This window comes from Saimiri boliviensis, chromosome 13, assembly GCF_048565385.1.
Source record: "Saimiri boliviensis isolate mSaiBol1 chromosome 13, mSaiBol1.pri, whole genome shotgun sequence".
NCBI classification, from domain to species: Eukaryota; Metazoa; Chordata; class Mammalia; order Primates; family Cebidae; genus Saimiri; species Saimiri boliviensis.
The window spans coordinates 92,895,935-92,921,656 of NC_133461.1; the positions used below are offsets into that span (position 1 = coordinate 92,895,935).

At 44.0% G+C, this 25,722-nt stretch overlaps 1 protein-coding gene across 1 annotated transcript in view; it reads left to right on the plus strand.

The window, feature by feature from the left end:
* The window catches only part of PDGFRL (platelet derived growth factor receptor like), a 65,116-nt gene extending 40,447 nt beyond the window's left edge, over positions 1–24,669 (plus strand). The window contains exons 3-6 of the mRNA XM_003935563.3: positions 3,402–3,553; positions 10,120–10,413; positions 15,031–15,170; positions 24,297–24,669. Coding sequence (XP_003935612.2) covers positions 3,402–3,553; positions 10,120–10,413; positions 15,031–15,170; positions 24,297–24,485 — 775 coding nt within the window. The 3' untranslated portion in view covers positions 24,486–24,669. The remainder of the gene's footprint in view (positions 1–3,401; positions 3,554–10,119; positions 10,414–15,030; positions 15,171–24,296) is intronic.
* The last annotated feature ends 1,053 nt before the right edge of the window (positions 24,670–25,722 follow it).

Here is a 25,722-nt window from a genome sequence, read left to right on the forward strand (position 1 = left end):
TTGGGAGGCCGAGGCGGGTGGATCACGAGGTCAAGAGATCAAGACCATCCTGGTCAGCTTGGTGAAACCCCGTCTCTACTAAAAATACAAAAAATTAGCTGGGCGTGGTGGCGCGTGCCTGTAATCCCAGCTACTCAGGAGGCTGAGGCAGGAGAATTGCCTGAACCCAGGAGGCGGAGGTTGCGGTGAGCCGAGATTGCGCCATTGCACTCCAGCCTGGGTAACAAGAGTGAAACTCCGTCTCAAAAAAAAAAAGAAAGAAAGAAAGAAAGAAAAGGCCAGAGGTGAGCTGATGTGTTGGTATGTTCAGAGCTGCCTCCTGTTGGTGTGAATTTTACTTCTCTTAGGACACTTTTTCCTGGCAGTTGGTCATGACACCTTCTTTTAGCTCCACTTAAACTCTCCATTCTCCACCTCTTCCATCCCTGGGGGTGGTGTTCAGTGGTTACACAGAAAGGGTCTTTGATGAAGCGTCTCTGTATAGACAGTGGTTCTGAAGGGCTCAGGGAATCCTCGTCTCCATTTTACGACACAGTCTCAGCCTCCAGAGGCCTTTGGTCACTTCCAACCCCTTGTGTAACCCGCTGCCTAGATGATGAGATACCATTGGTAGAAATGGACATTTTAAATCCAGGCATTTAAACACTAATCCCTCTAAATAATTCGTTTCCTGTTTTATATTGTTTGCATAGAAGAGGGGGTGGAAACATGCAAAATTGTTTTCTAGTGCATTTCCTTCCTTCCACCCACAAACCTACTAAAGATACAGCATGCAGGTTGCACACTGGTGCTAGGGTTATTCCCAAGGGTTGATTTTTTACGTGCCTAATTACTTTCCCGGTAGTAACGGCATCTAATGCTTTTGATCACTACAATGCTAGCAAATGCTGGGGTCAGAGAAGATGTGCAATGAATATATTGATTGCCTGCTGATTTTGCACCCTGGTTCTGAGCTCCACAGGAGGTGGCCAGACACTCTTGTCCACGTGGGGAGAATACCGCCTCCATCTTCCCTTCCCTTTTCTAATTTTTTTTTTTAATCTGCTGAAATCTAGCTTCATCCTTAAACTAGCATTGATCTTTTCAATTTTTTTTTTTTTTTTTTTTTGAGACAGGCTGGAAGTACAGTGGTGGGATCATAGCTCCTTGCAGCCTGAACCTCTGGGCTCAAGAGATCCTCCCACATCAGCCGCCTGAGTAGCTAGGACCACTTGCATACTACCATGCCTGGCTAATGTTTAATTTTTTGTAGGTTTGCTGTATTGCCCAGGCTGGTTGTGAACTCCTAAGCTCTAAGCCATACTCCTGCCTCAGCCTCCCAAAGTGTTGAGATTACAGACATGAGCCACCACCCCTGGCCTGGGTCCACCATTTTTCATTTGCTGTGCTAACCATCCCCAATGCTGCATGTGTTCTGTTTATCATTGCTATAGTAATATTCATGATTACTATTACTTATCTGTAATTAAGATATAATTGGGATAATTCAGTGGACCAGGCATTGCTCCAAGGGCTTTGTATACCTTTTCTTACCTGATGAGTGGTATTCAGAACATACTTAACTGACTTAAGGAAGACATCCTCACAATTGGTTCATAAGCTGTGGGTTTCAGGGAAACCACTTCAGCTATCTGAGGCTCAGTTTCCCCCTCTGCAAAATAGAGAGCTGGAAGCCTGCCTCTCCAGTTTCTTTCCATCACTGGTTCAATTTGATTCATTCATATTTAGGGAGCCCTTACTGTGTACTCTGCACAGATTTGTTGCTTAGAGAATATAAAACAAATACAGCTCAGTCCCTGCCTCAAAGCTTGCACCATCTAGTGTAATGACAGGAAGCCAGGGGTATCGGAGGGGTAGAGAACGAGGAAGTCAGTTATGTCAGGAAAAAGTGGGGAGAGTCCTGAGAGTCAATTCTAATTAGAAGCTTACTGAAGGAGGAGAGCTTTCCGTTCAGGGTAAAGGGGGCAGTTGATGGAGTGGGAGTACAGAAGCACACTTGGCAGAGCTGGTGGGCAAAACAAGCTTTTCCGCAGTGAACCAGAGCAGGGCTGCCTTCGGGACCAGCTGACCTGACATTTTGCCCTATGCTAAATGTAAACTGGTCACCGTGTTGATATTGCTGCAAGATAAACTGGGAAACCTCAACTGCATCATAAAACTATGTGGATCTCAGAAGAGTGAAGTGTTTGGATAGCTGAGATGAGTCCCCAGAGTAAAACTACTTATTTTGGTATACCCCCCGGTGCTGAGGCTCTGAGCCTCAGGGGAACCTCCAGTGTGAGTGAGAATGATACATCTGATACATCTGGATTTCTGCCACAATATAATAGAATTAATTACCATTGAAATTGGCTAATGCTAGTGTTTAATAATAAATATGTATGCCTCTCTTCAGAAAGAAACTGAAGGGGTTTGCAAATATATTTGCCATGCAACAAGATACAAAATACAAGCGATAAGGAAGAAAATAAAAGTAGAAATAATAGTGAGGTCAGAGGAAAAGTCCAAATGCGCAAAGGCTTTAAATACTTTATTAGAAGTGGGCTGCATGCATACTTTGGGCTTCAGGGTCTTACCAGCCAATGTATTTTTTTCTTAAAAGAAAGTGTTTGGTTTTAACATGATAATGCAGCATATCTAAGATTCCAAGCTTTAATTCAGAGACTTATCTTTATTGATGAAAGGGATTTTGGATATTGGATAATGCTGTGTGCTTTCATTCATGTTGACTGTGTATAAATGAATTCATGAGACGCAGGCTGAAAGCCAAGCACCAGCCCAAGGCTTTCTGGCTGAGCTTCTGAGGCTGCGTAGCTATTGCACCAAAGATTTTACTTAAGGAAACCTCAGGTCTGATGACAATTATGTTCTCCAAGAAGAGGAATTCTTTTTGACATTTATCATTTCCTTTGAGGAAAGGCTTTTCTCTGTGCCTCCCCTGACACTCATTTATCAGAAATGCACTCTTTATTTTTATTTTTTGGAGACGGGGTCTTGTCACCCTGGCTGGAGTGCATTGACATGATCATGACTCACTGGAATCTCAAACTCCTGGACTCAAGCAGTCTTCCTGCCTCAGCCTACCAAGTGGCTAGGACTACAGGAGTGAGCCATCATGCCAGGCTAATTGTTTAATTTTTGTTAAAATTGGGTCTTGCTGTGTTGTCCAGGTTGGTCTCGAGCTCCTGGCCTCAAGTTATTCTCCTGTCTTGGTTTCTCAAAGCACTGGGGTTTTTAGGCATGAGCCACTGTGCCCAGCGAAACACATTCTTATTTTACTTTGTGACATTGGAGAGAGGTTGGGGCAAGTCTGCCCAGAGAACAATGGGGCCAAGCGTGACAGCTGGAGGGCCCCAGCCCAGGTCTGACCTGCTTTGAGTTCATGTCTCTTTTATTCCTAGTGTCAAGCAGAATGAGCGCTACAGCCAGTTGACGCTGGTCAACTCCACCTCGGCTGACACAGGTGAATTCAGCTGCTGGGGGCAGCTCTGCAGTGGCTACATCTGCAGGAAGGACGAGGCCAAAACAGGCTCCACCTACATCTTTTTTACAGGTAAAATATTTGCTGCATGAATGGAACTCTTCAAACTTCTGGACTTGGCTGAGAACTGAAGGCTCCCCCACTGCATGCCGAATAGCAAATAATGACAATCAGAGCACTCCCTGTTTGGCAGGCTCTGGGCTAAATGCTTTCCATCAGTTATTTCATGTAAGTCTTGCCATAACCCTTCAGGGCAAATACTAATATCAGTCCTGTTTTTTTTTTTCAGATGGGAAAGTTGAGGTTTAGAGTGATTAAGTCCTTAACATCACACAGCAAATAAGTGGTGGTAACAGGATTTCAACACAAACCATTCCAACGCAAACAGGGTCCGTCCCTTCGCTCCCCAGTATGGTAACCACTAGACACAAGTAGCTACTTAAATTTAATTGAAAATTAATTAAAATGAAATAAAATTAAAAAGAGTTCTTCAGTGCACTTGCCACATTTCAAGTGCTCGATTGTGGCATATGGCTAACGGCTATTGTACTAGAGAGCACAGAGAGAGAACGTTTCCTTTATCTCAGAAAGTTCTATTGGACGGTGCTGCTGTTGACTTTCACTGTGTTCTCAGAACCTATGACCATCTCCTTTCTGGAAACTCCATAATTGTAGGATACTTCGCTAAAGACCTCTTCCCATTTGTCCTTTTTATTATTTTATTTTTCATTTTCCAGTAAAAACAAGGTCTCACTATGTTGCCCAGGCTGGTCTCAAACTCGAGCTCAGTCCTCCCGCTTTGATCTCCCATAGTGCTGAAGTTACAGGTGTGAGCCACCGTGCTCAGCCCCATTTGTTCTTATGAATTACTATGAGCTGAGATTTCGGGGACAAGATTCCCAAAGATTGTGGCTCTTTTGTCTCCAGTCCCTGAGCCTAAGTGGACTGCCTAAAAACGTTCAGGTCAGAGTGGAGAACTCGTCTCTGCAGTGCAAAGTATGTTTTTGGAAGGTGGAGCTTGCATTTTGAGAAACAGGTGTTGCAGAATAACTGCTCAGACTCTTTTTTCAGTAACATTCTCTAAGTTCTGAAGTTTAGGGGATGAAGTTCTTCAAGGTTAGAGGTCAGTAACAGCTTTGAGGAGTCTTAAAAATCCACCCGTCTTCTTGTTGTCCAAGACATTTCAGCTGAATCCAGAATCTTTTCTTAGTGCCTGGGCAGGGGCTTTCATAAGATTTCTCTATGCCCTGAATCCATCTACCTTTCAGATCTAGACCTAAATAGACCTAGACATAGACATAGACGTATGACCCAAATGATGTTATGCCCTTACCATTAAAGAATGCTTTAGTACAATCTCATGGATTTGTGCTTTCCTGGCCAAATGTGCTTTTCCTGGCAAGGAGATGCATTAGTAGGATATGCTGCAATTCTGAAAGCACATGTTTCTAATTTTGATGCAGATTTTTTGCTCCTTAGTCCAGCTGGATCCCAGTTCTTGTCTCATGACCAGGAAAACTTAGGCATACAGACGTGGCATAGAATTGATTAAACAAAAAGGAAAGCTCTCAAAAAGGCTGCCCTCTACACAGTTGAATACAAGGGCTTCTACGTTCTCCTGAAAGGTCTGGATTCCCTGTTTGTAGAAGGCATGAAGTCCTGGCAGCTCCACCCTCTCCATTCAGCGACTGCATGCAGGTCCTTAATCTGAGTCACTCTGCGTTGATCTATTTCCCTTACTGCGCATGTGTTAAGGGATGGAGTTCTTTACTGGTGCATGCTTAGGCCTCTGCATGACCTTTGTGGGTCGGAGTTTCTCTAAGTACCCTTCCCTATCTGTTTAGGAGAGTTCTCTGCCTCCTGCCTCTATCAGTTTCATTTCCACAACAACCCTGGAAAATTGGCAAAAGCTACTTTATTATATCCAAAATACTAGAAATATTAATGCTCATGCTGAGACTCAGTGTTTCAGGACTTGTAGTGGCATAGTAAGGAGTCATACCTGTTTTTCTGACCCAGGATCAAGTGTTCTTACTGCCTTGAACCTTTTCTAGGACAAGGTGAAGGATGGACTGATAGCCAGATTCTACATAATGTAACTGGTGTTGTCAGGAGAATTGCTAATAATTGTTCATAAGCAATCTCTTTGGATCTTCATTTTGGAACTTGCTACACAAGATGGTCCATGTGCCCCTTGTGTTATAACATGCTGTGAAGCAACAGTGGAAAAGGCAACCAACTAAGATGAATAACAGTCTGTTATTCCAGACAAGGACTGATTCCACAATTTAAGTTGCAGAATAAAGATTCTTTGCCAAGATTAGCACTGTTGTATCTTCCCAAAATATTCGTTGAGGTTTTGAACTGAAGGCTTAGCTTGGGCAGAATGTCCTGTTAATATTATGGGCTCTCGGCTGGGTGCAGTGGCTCACACCTGTAATCTCACCCTAGGCAGGGCACGGGGGCTCACACCTGTAATCCCAGCACTTTGGGAGGCTGAGGCGGGTGGATCACTTGAGGTCAGGAGTTCAAGACCAGCCTGGCCAACATGGAGAAATCCCATCTCTACAAAAATACAAAAATTAGGCGGGCATGGTAGTATGCACCTGTGGTGTCAGCTACTCAGGAGGCAGAGGCAGGAGAATCACCTGAATCTGGGAGATGGCAGTGGCAGTGAGCTGAGATTAGTCCCCTGGTTGCTGCCAGGCTAGAGTGCAATGGCACAATCTCGGCTCACTGCAGCCCCTGCCTCCCAGGGTCAAACAATTCTCCTGCCTCAGCCTCCCAAGTAGCTGGGATTACAGGCAAATGACTCCACACCTGGCCAATTTTTGTATTTCTAGTAGAGATGGGGTTTTACCACATTGGCCAGGCCGGTCTCGAACTCTTGACCTTGTGATCTGCCCACCTCGGCCTCCCAAAGTATTGGGACTACAGGCATGAGCCACTGTGCCCGGCCTATAGCTTTCTTGTAGTAAAAGGCTGGGGCTCTAATTTTTGTATGTAGGAAACCGCATTAATAAGTACTTTTCTGCAGTGGCTCATGCTTGTAATCCCCCAGCACTTTGGGAAGCCGAGGCAGGCGGACCACTTGAGGTCAGGAGTTCGAGATCAGGCTGACCAACATGGCGAAACCCTATCTCTACTAAAAATACAAAAATTAGCTGGGCATGGTGGCATGCACCTGTAATTCCAGCTACTCGGGAGGCTGAGGCACAAGAATCACTTACACCCACTTACACTGAGCCGAGGTTGCAGTGAGCTGAGGTTGCACTATGGCACTCCAACCTGCGTAATGGAGTGAGACTGTCTCAAAAAACAAAAGTTCTTTTCTAAATATTGAATTTGCTGTAATTTGGATTTAGTGTATAGCCTGTTAACTTGATTTTTTAAAATCTGAAATCCCATGTGCTTAGTTTTCTTTAAGCAATCTATTTGTCATCTAGATCAGTGGACATAAATACGTTTGCAGAGGACATAAGTAATTTATAATTATTAAAATAAACTTGAACACTTTTTCTTGATGGAAGCAACAGATTGCAAATAGATTTTTAAAGCAACTGGTGTGATTACTTATTTCCAAGTATGTTTTATAGTATAAGAAGCAAGGCTGGGCACACTGGCTCATGCCTATAATCCCAGTACTTTGGGAGGCAAAGGCAGGAAGATTGCTTGAGTCTAGGTATTTGAAACCAGCCTGGGCAACACAGTGAGACCCCAACTCTACAAAAACTAAAAAATAAAAAATTAGACCGGCATGATGGCACATGCCTGTAGTCCCAGCTACTCAGGAGGCTGAGGTGGGTGGATCACTTTGGCTCTGGAGGTTGAAACTGCAATACATGATGAACAGGCCACTGCACTCCAGCCGGGGTGACAGAGTGAGACCCTATCTCAAAAAAAAGAGTAAAGGAAAGAAGATGATATTTTTGTGTTCTTAAATTCACATGGTTCACTTATTCAACTAACAGCTTTTCTTAGTGGTTCAGATTATTCTCCACACCCTTAAAAGTTGCCTCTAAATCTTGCGGTCATAAAATCCTAAGGTATTGCTGCTAAGAAAACATCTTTAATATTATCAATTCCAGATTCTTCTCTTTACACATAAGGACGTTGAAGCCTGAGGAAATTAAATAATGCCTCCAAAGCCATGTAGATGGACTCTGTATGAATACATGAATGTTGGGCACAACATTGATGGAGGTGCTCCTTACCTAAGCCTGCAAGCCAATTTCTCATAAAGTAGCACAGACCTCCCAGCCTGACAGAAACCAGTATAAAACATGGAGACTCTCTGAGCCATGAGGTACTCTTCTCTCATCTTAGAGCCAGCGGGGAGGCTCTACATGTTAGTGAACTTGGTACTTAAAGCCCAAGAACTCTTGGCTCATGAAACATTTGATGATGTGTCCAGTAATTCTGCCCCCAACCTAAAACACCATCTAACTGTGACACAAAGAAGGTGAGTGAGGGGGCCGGGCGCGGTGGCTCAAGCCTGTAATCCCAGCACTTTGGGAGGCCGAGGCGGGTGGATCATGAGGTCGAGAGATCAAGACCATCCTGGTCAACATGGTGAAACCCCGTCTCTACTAAAAATAGAAAAAATTAGCTGGGCATGGTGGCACATGCCTGTAATCCCAGCTACTCAGGAGGCTGAGGCAGGAGAATTGCCTGAACCCAGGAGGTGGAGGTTGCGGTGAGCCGAGACCGCGCCATTGCACTCCAGCCTGGGTAACAAGAGCGAAACTCCGTCTCAAAAACAACAAAAAAAAAGAAGGTGAGTGAGGGAGAAAGCCCAGAAAAAAATATTTATTTCAGGAACATTGTGCAGAAAACACAAGAAACCATGTATTAAGTGTTGGGGTCTGACTAGCTCTGAAGATTTCTCTTTGCAATTACTGTAACATTCCCTCACAGAATGATCCAGAAAAACAAAGGATTTAATGAACCATGCCAAAAAAGAAAAGCCACCAGCACCAACAGAAATACCCCCAAAAGCCCAATCCAGAGTTTCTTGCCTGTCCTAAGGACAGAATGGGTAAGCCAGTCCTCATTTGTCCCATTTTGGTAAGATACAAATGCCATCATCTGAGCTTAAAGAACCAGGCCAAGCAATTTCAGAGGAAATAGGGACATGTATAAGACTGGCTGAAGATTCCCAGCCAGGTGCTGGCCAAGCCAAGAGCAGACCTGAGACTGATGGGTTCCTCCTTCAAGCCGACTCCATTCCCCTCCACTGACCTTGACAGGCGCCGGGTCCTCTGGGCTGTGTGAGGACATGCTGAGGACACTGTCCCTGTGTTGGGGCTCCTGTGGGAGCTCTGATATGCTGGGAAATGCTTCCTGACTGGCAGTTACCGACCGTGGCTGTGCGGCTGATTTCTCCACACAGAGGCAGCAGATAGCTTCAAGGTTTTATAACTGCTCAGGTTTTAAAACTTAAAATTGTAAAATCACATTAATAAGTGCTTTCCTAAATACTGAGTTAGTTGTAATTTGGATGTCGTGTATAGCTTATTAACTTGATTTTTTTTTTGAAATCTAAAATCCAGTGTGTTTAGTTTAATTTAATATGTTTGTCATTTACATGAGTGGATATAAATACATTTGCAGGGGTCATATGTAATCTATAATTATTAAAATGAACTTCAACACATTTTTTGTTGTTGTTGATGGAGGCTACTGATTGCAATTTTTATTTTTGAGACAGTCTTGCTCTGTTGCCCAGGCTGGAGTGCAGTAGCACGATCTCGGCTCACCGCAACCTCTGCTGCCTCCTGGGTTCAAGCAGTTCTCATGCCTAAGCCTCCCGTGTAGCTGGGACTACAGGTGCGTGTTACCACATTTGGCTAATTTTGTTTGTATTTTTAGTAAAGATGGGTTTTCACCGTGTTGCCCAGGCTGGTCTCGAACTCCTGAGCTCAGGCTATCCATCTGCATCAGCCTCCCACAGCACTATGATTACAGGCATGTGCCACCACACCCGGTCAGATTGCAAATATATTTTTAAAGCAACTAGTGTGGTCACTGATTTCATATTAAGAAGTAAGGCTGGGCCTGTTAAACTTTAAGGGAATCAGTTTTGTTCCTTTCTTCCTCAGGGTGATGATCCATGGGCCTCATTTGGGCTTGAACTGATACCTTTTCTATTTTCTTTAAGGAGACAGGAAGTAAAATCATTCTTTCAAAAAATGAAAGGCCGGGCGCGGTGGCTCAAGCCTGTAATCCCAGCACTTTGGGAGGCTGAGGCGGGTGGATCACGAGGTCAAGAGTTCGAGACCATCCTGGTCAACATGGTGAAACCCCGTCTCTACTAAAAATACAAAAAATCAGCTGGGCATGGTGGCGCGTGCCTGTAATCCCGGCTACTCAGGAGGCTGAGGCAGGAGAATTGCCTGAACCCAGGAGGCGGAGGTTGCAGTGAGCCGAGATCGCGCCATTGCACTCCAGCCTGGGTAATGAGTGAAACTCCATCTCAAAAAAAAAAAAAAAAAAAAAAAATGAAAAGCATAAAAAAAGAAAATGAAAACCCAGCCTTTTCTACTCTTAAGGAGTCAGTATTCTGAGTATTCAGAATCCTTAGGGGTGCTTTTACTTTGCTTCTCCGTAGTGAATAAGCCTGTGTCTTCCCTTTACAGAGAAAGGAGAACTCTTTGTGCCTTCTTCCAGCTACTTCGATGTTGTCTACTTGAACCCGGACAGACAGGCTGTGGTTCCTTGTCGGGTGACTGTGCTGTCCGCCAAAGTCACGCTCCACAGGGAATTCCCAGCCAAGGAGATCCCAGCCAATGGAACAGACATTGTTTACGACATGAAGCGGGGCTTTGTGTATCTGCAACCTCATTCTGAGCACCAGGGCGTGGTTTACTGCAGGGCCGAGGCCGGGGGCAGATCTCAGATCTCCATCAAGTACCAGCTGCTCTACGTGGCGGGTAAGCCTGGCCACCCCTGCCTAGATTCTAGTCACTTTCCTGTCACTTTCAGGTACTGCTGTTCTCTGTCTGCAGATGGGATAAGGAAATACCATAAGTGCCTTTTGTTTGCTTCATTGTTGTTGGGGTCTGTTTGTTTTGTTCTGAGACAGGGTCCTGCTATGTTGCCCAGGCTGGAATGCAGTGACACAACCATTTTCTCACTGCAGCCTTAAAGCCCTGGGCTGAAGTGATCCTCCCACCTCAGCTTCCTGAGTAGCTGGAACTACAGGCATGCACCACCATGCCCTGCTAACTTTTTTTTGTTTGTTTTCCTACATTGCCTGGGCTGGTCTTGATCTCCAGGGCTCAAACGATCCTTTGGTCTCAGCTTCCCAGAGTGCTGAGATTACAGGCGTGAGCCACCATGCTCGGCCCACTTACGCTGTTCTCGAAGGCTTCCCTTTGGCACCACCACTTCTATGATGTTCTCCTTCCTTCTATGACTCTGACCGAAAACCCCTCTTCTCCATTCCAGCCAAATCCTTCCGTCATTCACTCTGGTGCTGCCTCTGTGTTTGATCAGCAAGTCTTCTATGTCCCCAGACTCCTTTAGAGCCTCCTCCCGGTTCTTGGCCTTAACCCGAGTCTGCTGTCTCCAAAGGATGCCGTTTACTGCCACCTCGAGGCTGGCATCCTTCTTGTACTCACTCCCACCTCCCAGCCCTCATTCTCTGCCCTTTTGTTGGAAACCTCTGCTCTTTGTGGGCTCCACCAGTGTTCTCATTTCTTTTCCTGTCACTGCCATGCGTTCATCAAACATTTTGGCATCTGGTTCCTGGCCCTGCTCGTCACTCCATTTTTAGGTGACTTTGATACTGGGTTGGAACCCACTGGCCAGGTTCATGGACCCCTCATCCGCTTCATCTCAGATCTTGCCACCCTCATTGCAATGTGAACATATCAACCACAACCACCGTGACAGCAATCACCGGGGCCAACCCCTGCTCAGTCACAGGCTTCTCTTTCTCAGGACGATGTGTTCGATGACTCGCTCCACCACGATCCTCACCTGCACCCCCTGCCCCACACTGTTCCCCGGGGCTTTCTGCCCTCCCCACCCACCTGGGTCCCACCACATCAGGACCTGCCACCCATGCCCTGCACACCCTCTTCTCTATAATCTCTTGTCCAGGAAAGAACCATCCTGGATGAACACAGCTAACCTCCCCATGCCTGTACCCAGAGATTTACGAGCTGTTGGGACACTCCCCTTGGGTGGGTAGAGGGCATTCCCACGAATACCCCATCTCTCATCCACTCTGCCTGCCTGGTGCCTTTTGTGTTTTGTTCCCTCTTTCTTCTGCTATCACTTGGAGTTTTTAAATTCCCACCTCATTCTCTTCCATTCTTTTCCTCTTGACAGAGCTGGAACATGATCAAGCTCCCAATTAAAAATGGAACTTCTTTTTTTAAATGTGGCCGTTTTGGTAAGGCATTTCAATTCAGGGTGTTCATATGTTAAATACTTTTTTCCCTGGTAACTTCCGTCCATTCCACCGTGTTGAAACCCCCTTTCCTGAGGGTAGGGACGTCTGTTAGTCCTGTTGAGTTTCACTTTCACATCCAACAGGCTTGCTGGGTGAGTAAGATAGCCTCATTCTGGTTTCTAAGACCATTTGTTTAAAATTTTCAGTCCCTTGGGAGGCCAAGGCAGGTGGATCATGAGGTCAGGAGTTTAAGACCAGCCTGGCCAACATGGTGAAACCCTGTTTCTACTAGAAATACAAAAAAGAAATTAGGTGGGCATGGTGGCTGGCACCTGTAATCCTAGCTACTCGGGAGGCTGAGGCAGACAATTGCTTGAACCCGGGGGGTGGAGGTTGTGGTGAACTGAGATCATGCCACTGCACTCCAGCCTGGGTGACAGTAAGACTCTATCTCAAACAAACAAACAAACAAACAAACAAACAAACAAACAATCTCTGCTTGGTCAGCCCTTAGCCTTCTCTCAGCTTTTAAATGTTGGTGCCCCCTCCTCACCCAGGTACGCTTCTTTCCCATGCCCCATTCTCTCCCTGGGCCTGCTTCACATCTGTACACTGGTAACTCCCAAGTGAGTGGAAGTGGCCAGATCTGGGAGTGCCAGGTCCACATATCCGCTGTCCACCTTGGTGTGCACTGAGGTGCTTCAGGGCCCCAACCCTCCTTGTGCCATCCCTGGGCTCAGTGCCATCCTCCCTCGATCTGGTTCTTCCTCCTCCTCTGCCTTGGTGATAGCACTGCCTTCACCCAGGAGAGAGGCCAGCGGCTGGAAGTCAAGCTGCCTCCTTTCTCCTCCTGGTCCTTTCTACTGTTTTCATTAAATCACTTTCAAATGCTACTGTTCCTCTCCACCCTCAGGGCAAAAAACGGATCAAGCTAGCATCGTCTCTGCCATGGACTAATGCAAATACTTTATCACCTGTCTCCCTGATGTCCAACTTCTTTTCTCCACTCTGTTGGCCACACTGTAGCTGTTTTTTCTTTCTTTTTTAAAGACAGAGTCTTGTTCTGTCATCCAAGCTAGAGTTCAGTGGTGTGATTTTTGCTCACTGCAACATCCACCTCCTGGGTTCAGGTGATTCTCCTGCCTCAGCGAACTGAGTAGCTGGGATTACAGGAATGCGCCACCATGCCCGGCTAATTTTGTATTTTTAGTAGAGATGGGGTTTTCTTGGTCAGGCTAGTCTTGAACTCCTGACCTCAGGTGATCTGCCCACCTCGGCTCCCAAAGTGCTGGGATTACAGCGCCTGTCCTTAATTTTTGTATTTTTAGTAGAGATGAGGTTTTCCCCATATTGGCCAGGCTGGTCTTGAACTCCTGACCTCAGGTGATCCTCTCACCTTGGCCTCCCAAAGTGCTGGTTTAATTAAACCATTCAGTAGGTTCCCACTTCTCCTAGAACCAGAGTCCAAATCCTCTGTGTGGCCTGAATGTCCTTGCATGGACTCACCTCTGTCTTCCTCCCCGGCCAGGTCTCACTCCTCCCTCCCCTCCCCCACCCTCCCTCACTGTCCTCCCCACCCCTGCCCAGCCCTCCCCTCCCCTCCTCCACAGTCCCCCATTGCCCTCCCCTCACCTTCCTTCCCCAGCCCTCCCCCACTGCCTTCTCCTCCCCTCCCCAGTCCTCCTCCACTGCCTTCCCCTCCCCTCCCCAGCCCTCTCACTGCCCTGCCCTCTCTCACTGCCCTCCCCTCCCCAGCCCTCCCCCACTGACCTGCCCTCCCTTCCCCAGCCCTCCCCCACTGCCCTCCCCTCCCCACTCCAGCCCTCCCCTGCTGCCCTCCCTTCCCCAGCCCTCCCCTCCCCTCCCCTCCCCTCCCCATCCCTCCCCTGCTGCCCTCCCCTCCCCACTCCAGCCCTCCCCTGCAGCCCTCCCCTCCCCTTCTCAGTCCTGACCTCCCCTCCTCAGCCCTCCTGCACCGTGCCACTGCCTCTCACCTGGAGCCATGCAGATGGGCATTCCCAGCCTGCTGGTGCCTCCATGCTTCTCCTGAGCATGTCTTTGAAGCTCAGCCTTGAGATTTTAGTTCAAACATTGCTCCCTCAAGGAAACCCTTCCTGGCTCTCAGACTATTCTATTCTGGCCTTTTGGAGCACTCTGGGCTTTTGCTCCTTAGCTTTTAGCACAGCATTTTAAATTAACCATACAGCGACTCCCTCGGTGTCTGGCCTCTCTGCTAGAATACAGGCTCCAGGGGTTCAGAGATCAGGTCCATCTCGCTCCCTGCTCTAGGCCCAGCTACCAGCACAGCCTTGCTCAAGGCTGCCATCAAAATTGCTCATTCACACACCTGTAATCCCAGCACTGTGGGAGGCCAAGGCATGAGGATTGCTTGAGGCCATGAGTTGGAGATCAGCATGGGCAACGTAGACCAAAAAATGGAAAAGTTGCCCCAGGTGCAGTGGCTCTTGCCTGTAATTCGAGCTCCTCAGAAGGCTGGGATGGGAGGCTAGCTGGAACTGTCCTCCAAGTTGCAGGAGTTGGAGGCTGCAGCAAGCTAAGATTATACCACTGCATTCCAGCCTGGAGGACAGAGACCCCATTGCTACGTAAATAAATAGAGAGCCAGCTCATTGAGTGAACTCAGCATAATGAAGACATTTGTTTCTGAAACGTGGTGAAGCAAAGGCACTGCAAAGCTAGGTAGCACTCGTGCCCTGTACGCAGACATCTTTGTCATCTGTGTATTTAGACTTTGTCCCCTTCTGCGGATGGACAGCCGGACACCTGTCTGCCGCCCACCACCCCTATGGCTGCTACCACCCAGTACTTCCTGCTTGCTTTTTCCCTAGGGACTTATTTCCCCTCACGACCCTGGATGGCCCTCTGAGCCTCCTCACCTAATCACAGGCTTGGAGGCTGTCCCCGGGAGTCCTGGTGCCTGCCCCCTCCCAGACCACTGAGGTCAACAGGTAAAGGCGGCTTCAGAGGAAGCCACAAGTGGTGGGCTCGCACCGCCCTGGCGCTGGTCAGGAGGCTGTGAGGAAGGCACAACAGTCCATCTCTCTCCACAGAAAAGAGCACGTCTGTAGGTTTGTTCTCGTTACATCAGGGTCTCATCTCACTCTCCCTGTCTCCTGCTTGCTTCCAGTTCCCAGCGGCCCTCCCTCAACAACCATCTTGGCCTCTTCAAACAAAGTGAGAAGTGGGGACGACGTCAGTGTGCTCTGCACTGTCTTGGGGGAGCCCGACGTGGAGGTGGAGTTCAGGTGGATCTTCCCAGGGCAGAAGGTGAGTGCGGCACCTGCGTCTCAGCACCTGCGTCTCAGCCAGTGGTTTTAATCCACAGTTTTGTCCTCACCCAGTGATACAGGCCATAACTTAAGAAGTGCAAGAAACATGAGAGCTTATGTTGCGGGTCGGGCTTTCTTGTTTTCTTTGAAGATGTTTCAGTATGTTTAAAAATGAATTTTTTTTAAGGACAGGACATAAAAGATGGAGTTTTGTTAGTAATTTGCTCGATGTACTCTCTTCATAAGCAGGTTGAAGAAAAAAAAAAAAAACCCTTAACCAAGAAGGGACAGTAGTTCTCATTGCAGCACCATTCACAATACCAAAGACATGGAATCATCCTAAATGCCCTTTGATGGTGGACTGGATAAAGAAAATGTAGTACATACACACCATAGAATACTAGGCAGCCATGAAAAAGAATGAACTCATGTCCTTTGTAGAAACATGAATAGAGTTGGAGGTCATTATCCTTAACTAATAACTAATTATCCTTAACATAATAACTAATGGACACTAAGGCTTAATATTAATACCAGAGTGATAAAATAATCTGTCATTTCATGACACGAGTTTAGTTATAAAACAAACTTGTATGTATACCCCTGAGCCTAAAATACAAGTTGTGTGGTGTTTTTTTTTTTTTTTTTTTTTTTTAAAGGGCAGTAGGAGGAAAGGGAAAGGGAGGATCCTCTCTTTCCTCCTGCCCCCACCTCAAATTCAGTTGCATCTCCTGGGTCAACTAGAGTCTAACCACCTCCTGGAGTCCTTCAGAGTCTTCTTTGTTTTTAATATATGTCATCATTTTAAAATTTCAGTAGGTTTTTGAGAACAGCAGGTGTTTGGTTGCATGAATAAGTTCTTTAGATGATTTCTGAGATTTTGGTGGATTCACCCTAGTGGTGTACACTGTACCCAGTGTATAGGCTTTTATCTCTCGCCCACCTCCCACCCTTTCCCCAGAGTCCCCAAGATACAAGTTCATTGTATCATTCTTGTATCTTTGCATCCTCATAGCTTAGCTCCCAATTATGAGTGAGAACATACCATGTTTGGTTTTCTATTTATGAGTTACTTCACTTAGAATAATGGTCTCCAGGGCCATCCAGGTTGCTGCAAATGCCATTATTTCATTCCGTTTTATGTCTGAGTGGTATTCCATGGTATATATACCACAATTTCTTTATCTACTCATTGATTGGTGGGCATTTGAGCTGATTCCATATTTTTGGACTTGTGAATTGTACTGTTATAAACGTGTGTACAAGTATCTTTTCCATATAATGACTGCTTTTCCTCTGGTTGGATACCCACTAATGGGATTGCTGGATCAAATGGTAGCTCTGCTTTTAGTTCTTGAAGGAATCTCCACGCTGTTTTCCATGGTACTTGTACTAGTTTACATTCTCACCAGCAGTGCTGAAGTGTGGAGAAGTGTTCTCTTTTTACCACATCCATGCAAACATAAATTATGGCCATTTTTGCAGGAATGAGGTGGTATCACATTGTGGTTTTGATTTGCATTTCCCTAATCATTAGTGATGTTGAACATTCTTTCATATTTGTTGGACATTTGAGAATTGTTTACTGAGAATTGTTTATTCATGTCCTTAGCCCAATTTTTGATGGGATTGTTTGTTTTTTTCTGGCTGATTTGTCTGATTTTCTTGTAGATTCTGGATATTAGTCCTTTGTCAGATGTATAGATTGCAAAAGTTATCTCCCAGTCTATGGGTTATCTGTTTACTCTGCTATTTATTTTGCTGTGCAGAAGCCCTTTAGTTTAATCAAGCCCCATTTATTTATCTTTGTTTTTGTTGCATTTTCTTTTTGATTCTTGGTCGTGAAGTCTTTACCTAAGCCAATGTCTAGAAGGGTTTTTCCAATGTTATCTTCTAGAATTTTTATGATTTCAGGTCTTAGATTTAAGTATTTGATCCATCTTTAGTTGATTTTTGTATAAGGTGAAAGATGAGGATTCAGTTTCATTCTTCTGCATGTGGCTAGCCAATTATCCCAGCACCATTTGTTGAATAGGGTGTCCTTCAACCATTTTCTGTTTTTACTTGCTTTGTCAAAAAGTTCAGTTGTAAATATTTGGGTTTATTTCTGGGTCCTCTATTCTGTTCTACTATTCTTTGTGCTGTTTTTACACCAGTACCATGCTGTTTTGGTGACAATGGCCTTTTAATATAGTTTGAAGTCAAGTAATGTGATGCATCTAGATTTGTTCTTTTTGCTTAGTCTTGCTTTGGCTATGCAGACTCTTTTTTGGTTCCATATGACATTTAGGATTTTTTTTCTTGTTCTGTGAAGAATAATTGTGGTATTTTGGTGGGAATTGCATTCAATTTGTAGATTGCTTTTGTCAGTATGATCATTTTCATAATATTGATTCTACCCATCTATGAGCATGCAATGTGTTTCCATTTGTTTGTGTCAACTGTGTTTTCTTTCAGCGGTGTTTTATAGTTTTCCTTGTAGAGGTCTTTCACCTCCTTGGTTAGGTATATTCCTATTTTTTTTTTTTTTGCAGCCATTATAAAAGGAGTTATTGATTTGATTTTTGGCTTGGTTGCTGTTGGTGTATAACAGAGCTACTGATGTGTATACATTAATTTTGTATCCTGAAACTTTGCTGAATTTATTTATTTATCAGTTCTAGCAGCTTTTTGGAGGAGTCTTTAGGGTTTTTTAGGTATATGATCATATCGGCAAACAGTGACAGTTTGACTTCCTGTTTATTGATTTGGATGCCCTTTATTTGTTTCTCTTGTCTGATTGCTCTGGCTAGGACTTCCAGTACTATGTTGACTAAAAGTGGTGAAAGTGGGCATCCTTGTCTGGTTCCAGTTCTCAGAGGGAATGCTTCCAACTTTTCCTCAGTCAGTGTAATGTCAGCTGTGGGTTTGTCATGGACTATTTTTATTACCTTAAGGTATGTCCCTTCTATGCTGATTTTGCTGAGGGTTTTAATCATAAAGGGATGCTGGATTTTATCAAATGCTTTTTCTGTGACTGTTGAAATGATCATGTGATTTTTGTTTTTAATTCTGTTTATGTGGTATATCACATTAATGACTTGTGTATGTTAAACCACCCTGGTATGAAACCCATTTGATCGTGGTGGATTCTCTCTTTGATATACTGTTGGATTTGATTAGCTGGTATTTTGTTAAGGATTTTGTACCTACATTCATCAGAAATGTTGGTCTGTAGTTTTCTCTTTCTTTGTTACGTCGTTTTCTCTTTCTTTGTTATGTCCTTTTCTGGTCTAGATATTAGGGTGATACTGGCCTCACCGAATGATTTAGGAAGGATTCCCTCTTTATCTCTCTTGTGAAACAATGTCAATAGGATTGATACCAGTTCTTCTTTGAATGTCTCATAGATTTCAATTGTGAATCCATCTGGTCCTGGACTTACTTTTATTGGCAATTTTTTTTTAATTTCCATGTCAATCTCACTGGTTGTTATTGGTCTGTTCAGAGTTTCTATTTCTTCCTGGTTTAATCTAGGAGGGTTGTATATTTCCAGGAATTTATCCATCTCCTCTAGGTTTTCCGGCTTGTGTGTGTAAAGGTATTCATAGTAGTTTTGAATGATCTTTTGTATTTCTGTAATACTGGTTGTTAATGTCTCCTGTTTCATTTCTAATTGAGCTTATTTGGATCTTCTTGGTTAATTTCACTAATGGTCTATCAGTTTTATTTATTTTTTCAAAGGACCAGCTTTTTGTTTCTTTTATCTTCTCATTCAGTTCTGTTCTGATCTTTGTCTCTTTTCTTCTGCTATGTTTGAATTTGGTTTGTACTGGTTTTTCTAGTCCTTGAGGTGTGCTTTAAATTGTCTATTTCTGCTGTTTCAGGCTTTTTGATATAGTCATTTGATGCTATGAACTTTCCTCTTAGCACTACCTTTGCTGTATCCCAGAAGTTTTGATAGATTCTGTTACTATTATCATTCTGTTCAAAGAATTTTTTTTTTTTGAGACAGAGTCTTGCTCTGTTGCTCAGGCTGGAGTGCAGTGTTGCATCTCAGCTTACTGCAACTTTTGCCTCCTGGGTTCAAGTGATTCTACTGCCTCAGCCTCCTGAGTAGTTGGGATTACAGATGCCAGCCACCTTGGCTGGCTAATTTTTGTATTTTTTAGTAGAGACGGTAGGTTTCACAATGTTGGTCAGGCTGGTCTTGAACTCCTGACCTCAAGTGATCCACCCGCCTTGGCCTCCCAAAGTGCTGGGAATACAGGAATATTCAAAGAATTTTTAAACTCCCATCGTGATTTCATTGTTGGCCCAGTGATCATTCAGGAGCAGGTTATTTAATTTCCATGCATTTGTACGTGTTGAGGGTTCCTTTTGGAATTTTCAGGTTTTTTTCCACTGTGGTCTGAGAGAGTACTTGATACAATTTCACTTTTCTTAAATTTATTGAGACTTGTTTTGTGGCCTATTATCTGGTCTGTCTGGGAGAATGTTCCATGTCCTGATGAATAGAATGTATATTCTGCAGTTGTCGGGTAGAATGTTCTATAAATAGCTGTTAAGTCCATTTGTTCTAGGTTATAGTTTAAATCCATTCTTTCTTTCTCAACGTTCTGTCTTGATCACCTGTTCAGTGCTGACAGTGGAGTATTAAAGTCCCCCACTATTATTGTGTGGCAGTCTATCTCATTTCTTAGTCTAGTAGTAATTGCTTTATAAATTTGGGAGCGTCTGTGTTAGGTGCATATATATAAATAGCATTGTGATGTTTTCCTGTTGGACAAGTCCTTTTAAAATCATATAATGTTCCTCTTTGTCTTTTTAAACTGCTGTTTCTTTAAAGTTTGTTATGTCTTATATAAGAATAGCTACTCTTATGTAAGACAGGCTTGTAGCCGGGTGCAGTGGCTCAAGCCTGTAATCCCAGCACTTTGGGAGGCTGAGGCATGCGGATCACGAGGTCAAGAGATCGAGACCATCCTGGTCAACATGGTGAAACCCCGTCTCTACTAAAAATACAAAAAATTAGCCGGGCATGGTGGCACATGCCTGCAATCCCAGCTACTCAGGAGGCTGAGGCAGGAGAATTGCCTGAACCCAGGAGGCGGAGGTTGCGGTGAGCTGAGATCGCGCCATTGCACTCCAGCCTGGGTAACAAGAACAAAACTCCATCTCAAAAAAAAAAAAAAAAAAAAAAAAAAAAAAAAAAAAGGCAGGCTTGTGCCTGAAAACCCAGCTACTCAGGAGGCTGAGGCACGAGAATTGCTTGAACGTGTTGCAGTGAACTGAGATCACGCCATTGCATTCCAGCGTGGGCAACAGAGTGAGGCTCTGTCTCAAAAAAGAAAAAAGAAAAAGAAAAGCTAGTCCTGCTCGTTTTTGGTGTTCCTTTGTATGGAGTATCTTTTTCCATTGCTTTACCTTAAGTTTTTGAGTCTTATGTTTTAGGTGAGTCTCCTGAAAACAGCAGATACTTGATTGGTGACTTCATATCCATTCTGCCATTCTATATCTTTTAAGTGGAGTATTTAGCGTATTTATATTCAGTGTTAGTATTGAGGTGTGAGGTACTATTCTATTCATCATGTTATTTGTTGCCTGAATACCTTGGTTTTTATTTTTAAATTTATTTTGTTTTTGTTTTATAGGTCCTGTGAGATTTATGCTTTAAGGGGGTTCTATTTTGGTGTATCTCAAGGATTTGTTTCAAGATTTAGAGCTCCTTTTAGCATTTCTTGTAGTGCTGCATTGGTACTGGTGAATTCTCTCAGCATTTGTTTGTCTTAAAAAGACTGTCTCTTTCCTTCATTTATGAAGCTTAGTTTCACTGGACACAAAATTCTTGGCTGATAATTGTTTTGATTAAGGAGGCTGAATATAGGGCCTCAGTTTCTTCTAGCCTGTAGGGTTTCTGCTGAGGAATATGCTGTTAATCTGATACGTTTTCCTTTTTGGTTACCTGGTGCTTTTGCCTCAGCTCTTAAGATTGTCTTACCTTCATCTTGACTTTAGATAACCTGATCACTGTGTGCCTAGGTGATGATCTTTTTGTGATCAATTTCCCAGGTGTTCTTTGAGCTTTTTGTATTTGGATGTCTAGCTCTCTAGCAAGGTGGGGGAAGTTTTCCTTGATTATTCCCTCAAATATGTTTTCCAAACTTTTAGATTTCTCGTCTTCCTCAGGAACACCAATTATTCTTAGGTTTGGTTGTTTAATATGATCCTAAACTTCTTAGAGGCTTTGTTCGGTCTTGTAAATTCTTCTTTGTCTTTGTTTGATTGGGTAAATTCAAAAATCTTACATTTGAGCTCTGAAGTTCTTTTTTCTGCTTGTTCAGTTCTATTGCTGAGACTTTCCAGTGTATTTTGCATTTCTCTAAGTGTGTCCTTCATTTCCAGCAATTGAGATTGTTTTCTATTTTTGCTATTTCTCTGAAGATTTTTCCCTTCATCTTGTCTTTTTTTTTTATTTAATTAAGTTGGAGTTAATCTTTCTCTGATGTCTCCTTGACTAGCTTAATAACTGACCTTCTGAATTCTTTTTCTGGCAATTCAGGGATTTCTTCTGGTTTGGATCAGTTGCTGGTGAGCTACTGTGATCTTTCGTGGGTGTTAAAGAACCTTGTTTTGACATATTACCAGAATTGTTTTTCTGGTTTCTTCTCATTTGGATAGACTGTGTTAGAGGGAAGCTCTGGGCTCAAGGGCTGCTGTTCAGACTCTTTTGTTCCATGGGGTGCTCTTGATGTAGTGGTCTTCCCTTTTTATGTGTGTGGCTTTCTGAGAGCCAAACTGCAGTGATTGTTATTTCTCTTCTGTATCTAGGCACCCAGCAGAGTTATTGGGCTCCAGGCTGGTACCGAGTGGTGCCTACAGAGTCCTGTGGTGTCTCAGGTCTCTCAGCCATGGGTATCAGCACCTACTTTGATGTTGGTGGCAGGGGAGTGAAATGGACTCTGTGAGGGTCCTTAGTTATAGTTTTGTTTATTGCACTAGTTCTGTGTTGGTTGGTCTCCTGCCAGGAGGTGACACTTTAAAGACAGCATCAGTTGTGGTAGTCGACCCTAGAGCTCCCACAGATTATGTCCTTTGTCTTCAGCTACCAGGGTAGGTAGAGAAAGACCATTAGGTGGGGGCGGGGCTAAGCATGTCTGAGCTCAGACTCTCCTTGGGTAGGTCACCATGGCTGTTGTTGGGGATGGGGGTGTGGTGTTCAGGCCAATAGAGTTATGTTCCCCAGGGGATTATGGCTGCTCTGCTCTGATTATGGCAGGTCACTAGGGAAGTGGGGGAAAGCCAGCAGTTAGAGGCCTCCCCAGGTCCTGTGTAGCCCAAATGGATGGTCTCACTCCCTCTGTCCCTACCCACTGCACTGAGTTTTGTTTCTAGGCATTGGGTGAGTAGGGTTGAGAATTTGCCCCTGGCTGCCAGCCTCCTGGCCAATAAAGCAGACAGGGCTTTGAGGTTTCACATCTCCCTACATGCCATGGTTTCTGCGTTGTGTCTGCACTCCCGCTTCATCCCCTCACCTGAGTTCTGTACAGGAAACTGTTCAGTCAACATTTTTACAGAGTTCAGCTCGTTTTCTTCTCCCTGTGGTTTTTTCCCAGTTTCTCTGGTAGCCCTCCCCAAGGACCTCTGTGAGACAAAGTCGGAAGTGGCTTCCCTGGGGACCGAGTGTGCCCACAGGGCTCTTTCTGCTGCTTCCTTCCTGCGTTTCACTTGGCTGGAGTGTTCTCTAAACAAGCCATGCCCACGGCAGGCGGCTCTGAGCAGGCATCCACCAAGTGGGCAGAGAAACTGACACTGCCGGCCGGGCGCGGTGGCTCAAGCCTGTAATCCCAGCTCTTTGGGAGGCCGAGGCGGGTGGATCACGAGGTCGAGAGATCGAGACCATCCTGGTCAACATGGTGAAACCCCGCCTCTACTAAAAATATAAAAAATCAGCTGGGCATGGTGGCGCGTGCCTGTAATCCCAGCTACTCGGGAGGCTGAGGCAGGAGAATTGCCTGAACCCAGGAGGCGGAGGTTGCAGTGAGCTGAGATCACGCCATTGCACTCCAGCCTGGGTAACAAGAGCGAAAATCCGTCTCAAAAAAAAAAAGAAAGAAACTGACCCTGCCAAAAAGGTGCTGTGAGGCCAGAGATCATTTTAAAATAGACTTCTCATAAAAACAATTGCAGCATATTTAGCCCTTGTGCATGTTCTGCTTGCTAAAGTAACAGCTTCGCTACCAGCATGGAATCATCCCTTTGTTGCCAGAAGAGATTTAGCCTCTCCAAGACACATTCAGTAGCTGACATCCGTCTGGCTTACGAGCTGTGATTGGTGGAAAATAACTGTCTCTAGGGAATAGTGTTTTCCAGCATCTTGGTATTAGGTGCTTGATTATCAAAAGTGTTGGTCATACTTACAGGACATTGATGATTTTCAATAGGGGTGTTTTTTTTTTTTTTTCCTACATTGCTATGTGGTATTTTATAAGAAAAGGTATTCACTTAGTAATATATTCGTTCTGTTAAATTAATTCAGAAAATACTACGTTCTCATTACCAGAGTTGGCTGGACATCTCAAAAGTGACCATCTCACGTTCTAGAAATAGGGATCATGTCATCTAGTACATTATCTTACCCATCCCTGGTACAACTTTTCTCCCATTGGAGTCCTAGGGGATGTTAGCATAATCATACTTCTCCCTTTTCCAAATCTGAGCAATTGGGAGCTTTCACAGTGGGTATGTTTCAGGCTTCTGACTTGCAGTTCCGTAAATAAGAACTACTTAGCTAGGAACAAAGTGGGCAATGTGAAAAGCGTGGCCAGTGGAAAATTTTGTCCCTGTTGATGCTTAATACCAGTTCCACTTTCTTGGAGTTTTAAAAGCATAAAGTTTAGCTTAAGTAGAAACTTAGGGAAGAAAAGGGCAGAAAGACAGCACCAAACAACATAATGAAATTCAAGGCTCTGTTTGCCTAAAATGATTTCAGTGTAGAAAAGCTTCCAGAGTTTATGAGCTATGCATACTAAACAGTTATTTGTAAGCATGTGCTTTGGCCCTTTGAAAGGAACCCTCAACAGTGTTGGGTGAATGGGAGCTGTTTGACCCTCGTGCTTCAGTCTCTGTGGGTGTCATTAAACAGGATGAAAGGCCTGTGACGATCCAAGACACTTGGAGGCTGATCCACAGAGGACTGGGACACACCACCAGAATCTCCCAGAGTGTCATTACAGTGGAAGACTTTGAGACCATTGATGCAGGATATTACATTTGCACTGCTCAGAATCTTCAAGGACAGACCACAGTAGCTACCACTGTTGAGTTTTCCTGAGTTGGAAAAGGAAATGTCATGAACTTACGGAAAGCCCGTTTGTGTAGACTATTGGCTTTGGGGTTCTTTTGATTAGTGCTTTGCCAGAGAGTGATGTGAAGCACCAAACCCCAACCCCAACGTCCTGTGAGCCCGACCCAGACATCCAAACTAAAAGGAAGTCATCCAGTCTAGTCACAGAAGTGTTAACGTTTCTAACAGAAAGCATGCATTTTGATTGCTTACCTACATGTGTTCCTAGTTTATATGTGTAAACAATTTTATATAATCATTTCTATTAAATGAGCAAGTTTTTGTAAAAAAAAAAAAAAAAAAAAAATTGTGAGCTAAGTGTTTAAGTTGGCCTAAAATATATCTAGAAAGACTTGGTGGTGGTGGGGATACCTGGGTCAATGCCAAGTATTCTCTGTCACATAACTACCACAATACAGTAGAATTTAAAAATGTACTAGATAGTTTGACTACTTATCCATAAACAGCAACTCCAGATTCAAATGTTTAGAAATGTCATTTTTGTCTTAGTAGCAACTTTAAAGCAAATGTGAGATAATTGATCAAAGTATTGAAAAAAATCATGTATGCATTTTTCTTTTTCTTAAACTGCTGCACTCAAGGGTACTAATTCTAGTCTATTCAATGGAACCTGTTTTTAGAAGTTTAGCTTTCAATATAAAATAGATGCATAGATTAAGAACATTCAGCTTTGTTTAGAGTTTTTTATCATATTTAAAAATATTTACCAGGTTTCTCCAATTTTCTTATACAGCAGAAATTGTTAAAACCCGCCAAATTTATGTCTCAAACACAGCTTTGAATTTAGAAAAGAAAAGCTAAGCTCTACCTGTAGCTCTGTGAGCCAAGTTTCAGGCCATGACCTCTTCTGTGGTTGTAGTGGAAATTCCTGGAAAATAAACTAAGAAGAGACGTCATCTTTCCTGTGGTGTTAAAAAGGCCGTGCGCTTGGTAACACTTTGAAGAGTGAGGTATGTCAGGATGCAATTTTTGAGTATTCCAGCATTATTTATTTGATCAAAGTAAAATACACTTTCCATCACTACAAACTGAGCACAACTACAGTTGTCTACACATCCGTATTTTTGACGTGCCAACATGTTACATCCTACATAAAACATTTGGTTTAAACAAAATCTCAAAAATTCTCCATTTTGTTTCCTATCTTTTCTTCTGTTCTCTCCCATCCTCCGAAGACTTTTTTTTTTATTAACTGCTGTAAGAT